The 13084-nt window shown below is 40.0% G+C and overlaps 1 protein-coding gene across 1 annotated transcript in view; it reads right to left on the bottom strand.

The window, feature by feature from the left end:
- Positions 1-2867: 2867 nt before the first annotated feature.
- Positions 2868-13084, bottom strand: part of HORMAD2 (HORMA domain containing 2) — an 89156-nt gene continuing 78939 nt past the window's right edge. Inside the window, exon 11 of the mRNA XM_040619408.1 lies at positions 2868-2972. Within this exon, the coding sequence (XP_040475342.1) occupies positions 2868-2972 (105 nt within the window). The remainder of the gene's footprint in view (positions 2973-13084) is intronic.

Genomic DNA, 13084 nt, shown 5'->3' with positions numbered 1-13084 from the left:
ATAAATAAATAAATAAATAAATAAATAAATATCTTAAAAAAAAAGAATCTGTGGAAATCTCGAAAGATCCAGTATTATTATTGGATTTGCAACCACAATTGACAAGTCTAAGATACATTGAAACTGGCTTTAATAGTGTTATTTTTAAAACACATACACAACTTTGAACTTGTGTGAATGCAACTTTGACACTGATGAACATTTCCAGCCTCTTCCTGGCAGAAGTGAGTTGGAGAATGAAAGAACCAGACACCAGAGGGACCTGCAAGAGGGGAAATGAAGGTGCGGTTTTGGTGCCTGGCTTCAAAGGCTAGCAGCAATCATGAGCCTAACCCCATCTCTTTCCAGCTAAACCAATTTTCTGTAAAGACAGAAAATCCCCAAACAGCCGAAATCAAATTTCCCCTGCATCACTTTTAATTTAACAATGTCCCAGTTTCCAAGCTGTCATCATCTAGTCTTTGTAAGCGCACTGATGAACCAAGCACGGTCAGTGTGAGGGAATGGCTAGCGTGATACAGTTCAGACTCCCCGGCTCGGGGTCTAAGTTTTCATTCTTTTCACTGAAGTTCCAGCTCCTTGATGAACTTGTTTACGCATTCCATTATTATCTAAGGCCAGAAAATGAATAGACTAGAGAAAAGATTTTTTCTCCCAATAAATCATTCAATAAATAGAATTGAATACCCTCCCATCTTGATAGCTAGTTGCATACATGAACTCTGCTGTGCACAAATCAGCTAGTTCACATTTTCACGGTTCTCAGATCCTCTTTTATTTTTTAAGATTTTATTTTTAAATAATCTGTATACCCAACATGGGGCTTGAATTCACTACCCCGAGATCAAGAGTTACATATTCTTCCGAGTGAGCCAGCCAGGTGCCCCTCAGATCCTCTTATAATAGATCTCCTTCTCTGTGTGCCTGCGCCCAGCCAACGGCATGGCTGAGACACACACACACACACACACACACACACACACACACACACTGGATATACACATTCTACCTACTGGCATCGATAAAAGACTGTTCCTTTGGGGCAGGATGGGTATTTATAATAGATACCATAAAATCATTATAGAAATTTTCTAGACAAGTTCAGATTCTAGACTTTGACTTGAAATCTCTTAGGCTAAGTTATGAAAATTATAAATATAGATTGAGAGTCAAATTCTCCTTTTAAACAAAATGATTTCTCTTGAAATCCAGATTGACTAATTATTCCATATAACTAATCTGTTTTGAGAAGGACTCCTAGAGTCTTTGTAAAGCTCCTTTGCATTCAAACATTTATAGTGGAGGTATGCTCACTGCCTCATAAGCAGCCCATTTCAAAATTTTGGCAGCATGTGGAGTTAAAAAGTTCCCCCTTATACTGAGCCAGATTGACCTCCTGTAGCTTTCACCAATTTGGTCTTAGATCTACTCTCTGGAGAGACACAAAATAAACTTAATCCCTCTACTAGACAGCTAATCTCTTCATATGATTCTCTTAAAAGAATTGTGGTGACTCAGGCTACAATTCTATCAAGGATATAATAAACCCAATACCTTTCCCTCCTCCTTGCAGTGGCAGAGTAAGCCTATGTGAGTATATTTATCATGCTGGGAGAGGGGAAAAGGCTCCTCCCTGGCAGGCCCTGGATCAGTCTGGCAAAGGATAGTGCTGGACAGGCAGGCTTTCTCAGATTTTCCTCTCTGTTATGATAACCCACAGCCTTCTGTTGGCTAAAATACTTGTCTGGTCCCAGAGATTCTCCTCTTAGTCTGGGTCAGAGGTCCAGGGTTCTTCTGTGTGCATTAGAATCCTGCGAGTTCTCCACAGGGCCCCACCCCCTGAAATTTTGATTTTGGAGAAATGAAACAGGCACAGTAATCCATATTTTAATGAGCACTCCAGGTGCAGATGTCCTTACTTCATTTGAAGAAACACCAAACTAAGCGAGGGGGAAAAAAAGATGAATAAAAAAAAATACCTTGTATTTTGGTTTTATTTAACTGGAAAGCACATACATTCAACATTTAACCTATTGGCCCTATCCACTTAAATTAAATTATTAAATTCCACTTATTAAATAATAAAAACACTTTTAAGTCATTTATTATGTGTCCAACACTAATCGTTAAGTTTATCAAAATTCTCCCAGAATAAGGAGGGAACTAATAACATTATCTGCAGGTTACAGACTGATAAACTGAAGTGTTTGTTGGGAAACATTCAACATGAGCCTTAAGAAGGGAGCCAGGCTCCTGCCCTGCAGCCTATCGCCTGTCTCAGGAGGCCAACAGAGCAGGGCACAGGGCCAGATTTGAGGAACTTTACAGGGAGAGTACACTTTGGTCCAACACTTAGCTGATCAATCTTGTGATTGGAGTTAACATAAAAATCACACCTGCATAAGCACCACCACATACATCCTATGCAATTCTGTGGGAATTCTAATAAAGCTACAGAGGGATTCCAGGACACAGGTTACAACAAGTTACAACATTTCACAGTAGACTAAATACCTGGGGAGTTTAGTTATGCAAAGAACACCCTCCTTCCTTTAAGAACAACAGCTTATTTCTTTTCAAAATAGCTGCTGTGGTTCTTTTACAAATATAAATGGTGTCTCATCTCTAACTCAGCCTTGAAGTAAAGCTATCCCAAGGCAGCCCTGGTGACCTTGTTTCCTTGTGGCAAAGTGAGCCCATGTCCTACCCAGTAATTTAGCACTTGGTAAACTGACTAAAAAAGTTGAGCAATAAATTTAGTAAAAGGTTTTGGTGATAGGAACTTACTTTCCTACTTAAGACACTTCATGCATGTTTGTTGCAAAATAAAATTATTTTAGAGTAAATGCAGTGAAGGCATCTAACTTTCATTTTCTGTCAGGGATGAAGACTTTCACTGGTTCGCTGACCTTCCTCTTCTTCCTGGAGCTCTCAGAACTTTGCCGACTGTACGCAAAATTCATTCTTTGAATCTGTGAGAATCACCAGAGAGGCACAATTCAGCAGAGGTTTTGACGTCTGCACAAGACATATACAAGACAGGTAGGCCAAGCATTAATCCCTCTAGCTGCATAACGGATCCAAACCTGCTTTCCTGTGGGCTGGTTTGGCCCTGCTGCCAGTATCAGAGTCTGGTATTCCAAGTTTCAGGAGCTGAGGTCCCCTGGAGGCAGCCAGTTTCAGGGACAGTTTCTTGGCTCTCTTCAGTGAATTCAGCGCATCCAACTCTTAAGGGAAGAGTTGTCAAGGTGTGGGGCCAACAAGGAGCAATTAAGGGTCAGGAGAGATCTAGGGCACTGATTGCTTTCGAAGCAAATAGAACTGAGGTCCCAATTTCAGTTAGTAGAAACATACAGCCTTATCTTTTCTATCATATGTTCAGATTAATGAATTAGGAAGGACTATGGCCCTTCTTTCTGCTTGAATAGAAGTATATGTTATTGATTAAAGAGAAGTTAATTAGTGAATCATCATAGATATATATTTTCCCTTTGGGTTCAGCTTTGGTAAAGATTTTAAAGCTTATTTTTGCTTAACTAAGTAAATAAATGGATGCATTATAATCTGTCAGACAATCCCTAATGCCTAGAATTCCAAGAAACACATAGAGTTTTTATATTTTCCAGCCACTAGATGGGAGGAAAGGTTTTTCAATGCCCTCTGTTCTTTCTTTGGTAGGAAAATGGAATAAAACATACATTTTTAAGCAAGACTGATCAGAATATCTAGTAGAGTTACCAACATTATCCTTTTTTCTGTTACAGATACAGCTTATTGTTACTATTGATATGTTACTACTACAAAATAGTGGGAATGTCAATGAAACACTGAAGTACCATTTCGAACCAAAGACTCGGTCTACAAATGGCTAATTTCATCACTATCTTTTAGTTTTAGAAAACATTTGAATTCTGATCTCAGAAACCACAAATTCTCTGTGGCTTAAACTGAGACATCGATTATATAGAACAATAAAACTCTGAGAAAATAAATAGAGGTGCTCATCAAATAACGGGTTTGCTTAGATATGTAAAAGTTTGAAGTGGCCTGCTCTACAGGAAAAGAAATGGCACCATAAAACCAAAGCACAAAAACCTATTTCTTTATCTAGGAAATGAATTTGTTACAGAGTGGCTGTAAGAAAAAGCACTTCGTAAAATTCAGCTTTTCTAGAAATGTTGCTTGGGCATGCTTTCCATTCAAATGAAATTTCCCTCACTTCAATCAAGTCTGGGTATACCGAGAAGAAAGGAAGATGGATGTACAAATCCTCAAATGACAAGTTGGTCTGATGGTTTAATACTTTTGTTTTCTTTTTCTTCTTTACTCAAAAGTAAACTGGAGTTTTATTACAAGTTGCAGAACTGTAAATTTATTGCAGTGAGTTAATCAAAACATCTTTAATAATGTATACAATCTCAAGGCAACCAGTGAGGCCTTGAGGAACTCTCAATGGTTTATGGGAAACAAGGGTTCAAAAGCAAGTATGTGATCGGCCAGGGGCCACTTTCTAACACAGATGAATAATCTATATGAACTATATATACAAACAAATTTATCCATACAAACATTTTTTGGGTGTATTCCAACTGGCTGAGTTTGCGTATTTGACAGGCAAGCAAAGGGCCAGTGATCAGGCAGTCTAGACTGATTATCTGGGTGATTTGAGCAACAATGGGTGATCATCAAATGATTTCTAATGCATGTCATATTATATTTTAAACAGATAGCTTTTAAAGTGTTCCTTATATATAGATTAACAAGAGGCTACTATGGTCCACTTACCAAAAGAGCCTCAGGAATATCTACATGTACATCTGAAAAGAGCTCTGAAGATATGTTTTCTGCTATATGGTATGTCCCTACTTTCCATTTTTTGTGTGGCAACATATTCTTTTGAGAAGCCAAAGAGCAGGTTTTGCTTTAAGCACAGACAGGTTACCTAGCTGACTTGGTAGTAGTATTTGAAAGCATGAGAAGAAGGGGTCCCTTCTTCTAAATTATTCCATTTATCATGTATTCCTTTATTCATTTACTAAAAAACAAATGTTTACTTGAATGTTCTCCCAGAGTTCTGTCTTTGACCATCTTTTCTCCTTCTCCACATTCTGTGTATGGCTCCTGGGAATCAGTTATCATTTATAGGCAAAGACCTTCACATCTATATATTCATCCTAGATCTTCCTTTTGAACTCCAGATCCATGTGTGTAATCAACTGCCTACTAAAAGTCTCCACATGGATGTTCCAAAGAAAACTCAAATGCAATGTGTCCAAATTGGAATTCATCATCTGCCTCTCTAAGCCACTCCCAGCCTTTGTTCTCACTCTCTGTGAGTCCTCTGGGGTGTCCACTTTAAAAGCCTGAGACTCATCCATGCTTACTCCATCGTTCTCACCCTAACATCTATCTAATCACTAATTCCTATTGATCTTACTTCCTTAATAGCTCTCAAATCCATCCATTTTTCTCTAGTGCCACTGCTTTTACTTTAGCCCAGGCCAATATCATTTATCCCAACTACGAAGTCTTTTTTTTTTTTTAATTTTATTTATTTATTTGACAGAGAAAGACACAGTAAGAGAGGGAACACAAGCCGGGGGAGTGGGAGAGGGAGAAGCAGGCTTCCCGCTGAGCAGGGAGCCTGATGAGGGGCTCGATCCCAGGACCCTGGGATCATGACCTGAGCCGAAGGCAGACGCTTAACGACCGAGCCACCCAGGCGCCCCCCAAGTACTAAGTCTTGAACTCCTACTACTACTGCTTCTCCGATCCATTCTCCACTCTGGAACCTAAGTAGTCTTATATTAAATCTGACAATGTCATTCTTCTGATTTGTCACCCATCCACTAATGACTTCCCATTGTCCTCGAGATAAGGTCCAGACTCTGTATGGCCCTCACCCACCTCTGCCTCTTCCTCTTACCCCAGACTCACTGAGCCACTAGCAGTTCTCCAAATGGGCCCTGCACACTTCCCTCTGGACTTTGCCTTTAATGCCCACTCCCATGCTCTGCTTTTCCCTTCCTCACCAGGCCCAGGGTCAGCCCTGGAGTTTCTTCTGCCTACTGGCCTTCTGTGACACCTCTAGGGCTATGTTCTGTTCTTACCCCTTTTGTGGCATTTACTACATAGTGACTCCCAGCTTCTGGGTTAGCTAACTTCATGGATGAAGGTACTGTTCTCTCAGGTAGAGAAAAATGGGAGTTTTGAACTTGCTGGGTTTGGAGCACATGTGAAACCCCAAGTGGACACACTGAATAGGCAGCTGTATATGGAAGTCTGGAACCCAGGAGAGAGGTCTGTGATGAGGATGTAAATTTGAGAGTCATCAGCATATAGAGGCTAATTAATACCAGGGGTGTGGAAGAGTTTGCTTATTGAGAGATCAGAGCGTGAGAAGGGAAAGGGGCCAGGACATAGCCTTAAGGAACTCTAACAGATTTCGAGATTATGTGAAACATAAATCAACAAAGGAGATTGAGAAAGAGAGATAAAAGAAGACTAGCTGTCTGTCATGTAAAGAAAGCCAAAAGAAGAGAGTTCTAAGAAGGAGTGTAGAAAATAAAAGATAATGGTGGTGGTCAGTAGTGCCAGTTGTTGAGAAGTCAAGAAAGATGAGGACAGAAATATGTCCACTTGATTTAGCCACATGGAGGTTACAAAGTGCATTGAATTTGTGGGGGCAGAAGTCACCTTGAAGTCAGTTGAAGAGTACATAAAAAGTAAAAAAATTAAGAGCAAGTATACAAAATTTTATAAAAGTCAAGATGGAGTGGGGCACCTGGGTGGCTCAGTTGGTTAAGCATAAGACTCTAGATTTCGGCTCAGGTCATGATCTCAGGGTTGTGAGATCAAGCTCCATGTCAGACTCGGTGCTAGGCGTGGAGCCTGCTTAAGATACTCTGTCTCCTTCTTCCTCTACTCCTCCCGGCCTCTTAAAAAAAGTCAACAGGGAGTAACCAACTCAACCTGGGAAATTTAGAAAAGCCTTCTTAGCAAAAGAGGGACACTGAGCTGGGTCTTAAATAATGAGTAGTAGTTCACCAGACTGGAGATGGTGAGGGGGTAGGGTAAGAAAGGTCATTCTAGGCTGAAGGTTCAGCATGTTTAAAGACACTGAATCATGAAAAGACATGGATGATATATGGGACAGTGAGAAATGTCCCTTTATTAGATTGGCTCTTAGGGTTAAGTGTTATTTATCCAATAACACTCCTTTAAAAAAAATTTTTAAAGATTTCATTTATTTATTTGAGTGACAGAGACAGAGCACAAGCAGGGAGGAGAATCAGAGGGAGAGGGACAAGCAAGCTCCCCACTGAGCAGGGAGTGCAAAGTGGGGCTCGATCCCAGGACCCCAAGATCAGAACCCGTGCCGAAGGCAGACACTTAACCAACTAAGCCATCCAGATGCACTCCCTCCAATACACTCCTGGTTAGAAATACAAATTCCCGGGGCGCCTGGGTGGCACAGCGGTTGAGCGTCTGCCTTCGGCTCAGGGCGTGATCCTGGCGTTATGGGATCGAGCCCCACATCAGGCTCCTCCGCTATGAGCCTGCTTCTTCCTCTCCCACTCCCCCTGCTTGTGTTCCCTCTCTCGCTGGCTGTCTCTATCTCTGTCGAATAAATAAATAAAATCTTTAAAAAAAAAAAAAAAGAAATACAAATTCCCCAGGGCACCTGGCTGGCTCAACTGTTATGTGTCTGCCTTCGGCTCAGGTCATGATCCCAGGGTCCTGGGATCGAGCCCCGCATTGGGCTCCCTGCTCCGCGGGAAGCCTGCTTCTCCCTCTCACACTCCCCTTGCTGTGTTCCCTCTCTCGCGGTCTCTGTCAAATAAATAAATAAAATCTTAAAAAAAAAGAAATACAAATTCCCCTGGAATTATTACTCAATATGATATTAGTGTAAATTAACTCATCAAATGGTCTCCAAGTGGCAGCCTGCTGAAACCAGAACCTTGCAGGCTTTGGAAAGCAGACAGATAAGTTTCCATATAGAAACGGTACAGTACTTACTTTGCATTGGGAGGTAGATCTGTGTGGGTAGCCAATGGGGGAGGAGGCAGCCCCAGGCAAGCAGGAAATACTGTTGAGTACTTTATGTGCTTGGAGTGAAATGAGAGTGCAGTGAATTTTGCTTACTTCAAAATTATTTGTCAGGTCAGATCTGACAAAATGTTTTCCCTTTAGAAAACCAGTCCTTACCAGTATAGATTTATAATCAAGTGTTAAGCATGGAATCTTTGGATTTGGAAGTTCCCAGATCAAGAAATTCTATGGTTCAGAGAGGGTGTGTACCCCTATAAGAAAGTTATAGGACTGATGTTAGTTTTGATTCCTCTCCCTTAACATTTATCCTTTTTTTTTGCACAATGAAAGGTAAATCAACAGTGATCACAATATAAATGCTATTAGCATAAATGTAGCTCAAGTTAACATTGAGATGAATGAGCAGTAAGAAAGTGAATGCTTAAAGAGAACACTTCCCTCCAACTACAGGAGAGCTGTGAGCTCTCTTATATGTTGGGAAGTGTCTCATATTTCATTGGGATTTAGGAAGGGTTTGCCCATTCATTTGCTTTCTTGATTTCCTGAAATTTGTCACCAGGGTTCTGGACCATGGCTATTTCTATTTAGCAGGTAAATATGTATTCTCCTTAGAGTCATAAGCATATATTTCCATTAATCTCCAAAAGTTATTATATCAATTCTCCCTTTCTCCATATGTTCTAAAGCATCACATAGGTTTAAGAGCTCTAGAATTAATTCAGTTATTCAACAAACATTTTGGGGCACCTTCTCTGTGCCAGATATTGTGCTAAGCACTGACAATACAAAGCTGCTCAAGGCACACTCCCATGTGTGTGGGTCTGGTGAGGGGAAACAAACTGGTTACAGATGAAATGATAGTCATGTATAGGGTACAGCAGAGGTTCCAAAAAGATCTTATTAGCTCTTCCTGGGGGGATCCTGGCAAGGCTTCAAAGGGGATGTGAAGCTTACACTAAGTAGTGCAAGATGATCAGACATTCACCAGGCAAATGGCATTAGAAATTGAACTTGCAGGGAGAACATTCTACACAAAAGCACAGGCACAGGGTTATAAAGCAGAATACCTCCGGAGAATTGGGAATAGTTCAGTGGGACTAATAGAAAGGGGATAGGTAGGTGGGCTGGATCAGACAGTGTCCTTCTCTGAAGTTCAGACTTTCTACGGCCATACCAACCTGAACACGCCTGATCTTTTCTGATCTTGTCTGATCTCAGAAGCTAAGCAGAGTTGGGCCTGGTTAGTACTTGGATGGGAGAATGAGTGACAAAGGATGGAGTACATGAAGTTTGGACTTTGTACTGTAATGGAATGGCACCGAAAGGTTCTAAAAGCAGATTTGTTTTAGATAGATCCCTATGGCTGCAGTGTAAAGGGTAGACTGTTCAGGAATGAGACAATGAGCAACGAGGCTATTTCAGAAGAGAATTGATCTGAGTAAGAAAAAGAGCAACAGTGAAGTTAGAGAGGAGAGGACTAATAAGGCAGAGGGCTGAGGAGAGAGGAAACGAATGCCTGAACCCAAACACTAACATGACTTAATCATTCATTGGAATGAAGACAGGGACGGCAAATAAAGGAGAAAAAAGGACAAAAATTACCCAAGTTTCTGGTATTGGCATTGACCAAGATAAGAAACAGAGGAAGCTGACGGGGTGAGTGGTGGGAGCATCGTGGGGAGGATGGATGGAGAAATAATTGACTCTGTTTTCAAGATTCTGGATTGGAAGTGAGATATCCAAATGAAGATATCCACCAGGGCATTGACTATGCGAGCTGGGGCTCAGGATGGATGAAACTGCATCAAAAGTACATACAGAAAGATATATTCACTTTGGACAAAAGATGGGATATTACTCAAGGTCTGGAAGGAAGTAAAAGTGGATATAGATATATGTACATTTTTAAATTTGGGAACAGGAAGTTGAATGATTCATATTTGATGGCCATAACTATTTCTACGAAGTAGAATTTAGGTCATCCACTTAGAAAGGGAGGGAATCGGTCTTGGGTGGTGCTTAAGACACTAAAGTGGTTAAAGTTTGAACAATGAGAAAGGCAGCCAATAAATAGACATTTAAAGCTAATGTTAACTATTGCTTAGAATCTGGATAGCTTTAAGATATATCATCTCAAAATTAAAATATTTGACATATTAATGATTTTGCTTTTTTACAAACATTTAAATGCTTACAATAGACCATATACTGCACTAAGAGCATCATAAATATGATCTTGTTTGTTCCTTACAAATAACTGTGTGAGTGCAGGGAGGGGTTTTTATTCCTCTTTTACAAATGTGGAAATTGAAGTTCAGAGAAGTGAAATGACTTGTTCAGTTCGCACAGTTAGTAAGTGGAAGTCTTGAACCCAGGTCTCCTGATTTTGAATTGAGTGTTCCTTATAATTTATTTCTTCATCCCAAAGGGGAAAATGAAAGTCAGAAATTGCAGATCTCTATCTAGGGTTCTTAGGCTTCTTCTGGGGTTGACCCTTTTTGGACATAACCTAATAGGACCTCAAACTAAAGACAGCCAAAGCTGAGTTCATTTTTTTCCTTTGTAACCAATTTTTCTTCATGACTTTTCAATTTCTATTAATCACCATTTCCCAGTCATCAAAAGTGGAAAACATAGTCACCTTAGATTCTTTTCTCATCTAATGCCTACACAGAATTCTTGTAATGAGTAAATGGAATAGCACAGATACAGCACCTGGTACAGCATCACACATATACAAGTCATTCAGTGACTGACAGCTGTTACTATTCCTGCTGCCACAGGTATCCTCTATTCCAGCCAAACTGGATTGTTGTAGCAGGCTGAAAAATGAGCTGACAAAAGATGTCCAGGTCCTAATTCCTAGAACCCATGAATATTACCTTATATGGCAAAAAGGGGGGGGGCAAATTGCAGGTATGATTAATGATTCTGAGATGGAGAAGTTATCCTGGATTACCCAGGTAGACCCTACATATAATCACATGTATCCTTATAAGACAGAAGCAGACGGAAACTTGAACACAGACAAAGACGACAACGTGACCACTTAAGCAGAGACTGAAGTGATATGGCCATAAGCCAAGGAATGCCAGCAGCCATCAGAAGCTAGAAGAGGCAAAGAACAGAATTTCCCCTGGAGCCTTCAGAAGGAATCTGGATTTGCCTACACCTTGATGTCAGCCCAATGACATTGATTTTGGACTTCTGGCTTCTAGTGAAAGAATTGATTTCTAATGTTTTAGGCCACCAAATTTGTGGTAATTTGTTACAGGAGCCCTATGAAACTAATAGTTACATTCTCCAAACATACCTCATTCTTTTCCCTCTTCACTATTTCTTGCACTTCAGAAAACAGAAATTTTCTATGACTTACTCTCTTTTAAGTTTTGAATAATTCCTTCAAGGTTAATCTCTAAAAGTATTTCCTTTTTAAAAAATTGTTGTCAGAGAGAGAGAGCGTGTGCACGCACAAGCAGGGGGAGTGGCAGGCCAAGGGAGAAGCAGGCTCTCCCCAGGGCAAGGAGCCCCAGGCAGGACTCAATCCCAGGACCCTGGGTTCATGACCTGAGCCGAAGGCAGACGCTTAATCAACTGAGCCACCCAGGCACCCCACTCTCTGAAAGTATTTCATCCATTCAGACTTTCCTACTCCTTTAATCTGATACGGCCTTTCTTTCTTGAGCAAATCCCACCATGTTTTTTGTAACTGTGCTTTTCTGACAGCATAAATGTTTGTAAACAATTTGTCCTTTACATGGGTCTGAGTTTAAGTTCTTTAGGAATTCATTTGTATTAATATTATGGTTTTTAGACTCTGCACTGCAATGCCTTACTCACTGTCCTTCACCCAGTCGGTATCAATAATTCTTTTGCTACCTACCTCTACTATCTATGAAAGTGCTGAATTACACAGTTATTCATGTATCCTACAGCTGCACTATCACAGTAGCCATTAGCCGCATGTGACCATTTAAATTTAAATTAATCAAAATTAAATAAAATTTAAAATTCAGTTCCTCAGTTGTATTACCCACATTTCAAGTGTTCAGTACCCACATATTAGACATCACAGATATAAAACATTTTCATCATCACAGAAAGTTCTATAGGACAGAACTGCTTTACAGTGGCAATCTGGATATAATCCAAGTAAATAGGAAGTTTCCTAGGGCCCATGGTGACAATAGGAATACAGAAACTAGAAATAATTTTTCTTCAAAATGTAAAAACGTCAATTTTCCTAACATTATTTTATCAAGTCAGTGTAATCCCAATCAAAATTCCAATAGTATGTCTGTTGGAACTTAGTAAGCTCATTCTAATGGTCACCTAGAAGAGAAAAAGTACAGGAAAATATTTAAAAAATAAAAATAAAAGAACTATGAGGGGAAAGGAGTTGTCCTTCCAGATAGCAAAACATAATACAAAATTTGAGTAATTAACACATGACAGCGGTAATATAGGAGTAGACATACGGATCAGTGAAATAGAACAACAAGTCTGAAAACAAACCTATGTATGTATGGGGCTTTAATTTATGATAAAAGTGGCATTCAAATTAGCAGGAAAGGGCAGAAAATTCAAGTAGTACTAACACAATGGGAAAACATTCTCACATGAGAAAAAAAAGATCCCAGCTAGTTTAAGAAGGCAAATGTAAAAAGCAAAACTATACACTTATTAGAAGAAACTATAGGGATGCCTGGGTGGCTCAGTTGGTTAAGTGTCTGCCTTCTGCTCAGGTCATGATTCCAGGGTCCTGGGATTGAGTCCTGCATTGTGCTCCTTGCTCAGTGGGGATACTGCTTCTCCCTCTGCCTGACGCTCTCCTGGCTTGTGCTCTCTCTCTCTCTCTGACAAATACATAAAATCTTAAAAAAAAAAAAAAAAGAAAATATAGAAAATTTTGCTTATAACTTTAACATTGGAAAGACCTTCTCAAGGAAGACATAAAATGATAAACCATGGAAAGATATCCTGTGTTCCTAAATTGGAAGATTTAATATTGTTAGGATGTCAGTATTGC

Source organism: Ursus maritimus, unplaced genomic scaffold, assembly GCF_017311325.1.
Source record: "Ursus maritimus isolate PB19 unplaced genomic scaffold, ASM1731132v1 scaffold_33, whole genome shotgun sequence".
Taxonomy (NCBI): domain Eukaryota; kingdom Metazoa; phylum Chordata; class Mammalia; order Carnivora; family Ursidae; genus Ursus; species Ursus maritimus.
The sequence above is the reverse complement of the archived record's forward strand: the minus strand, read 5'-3'. Positions and strand labels throughout refer to the sequence as shown.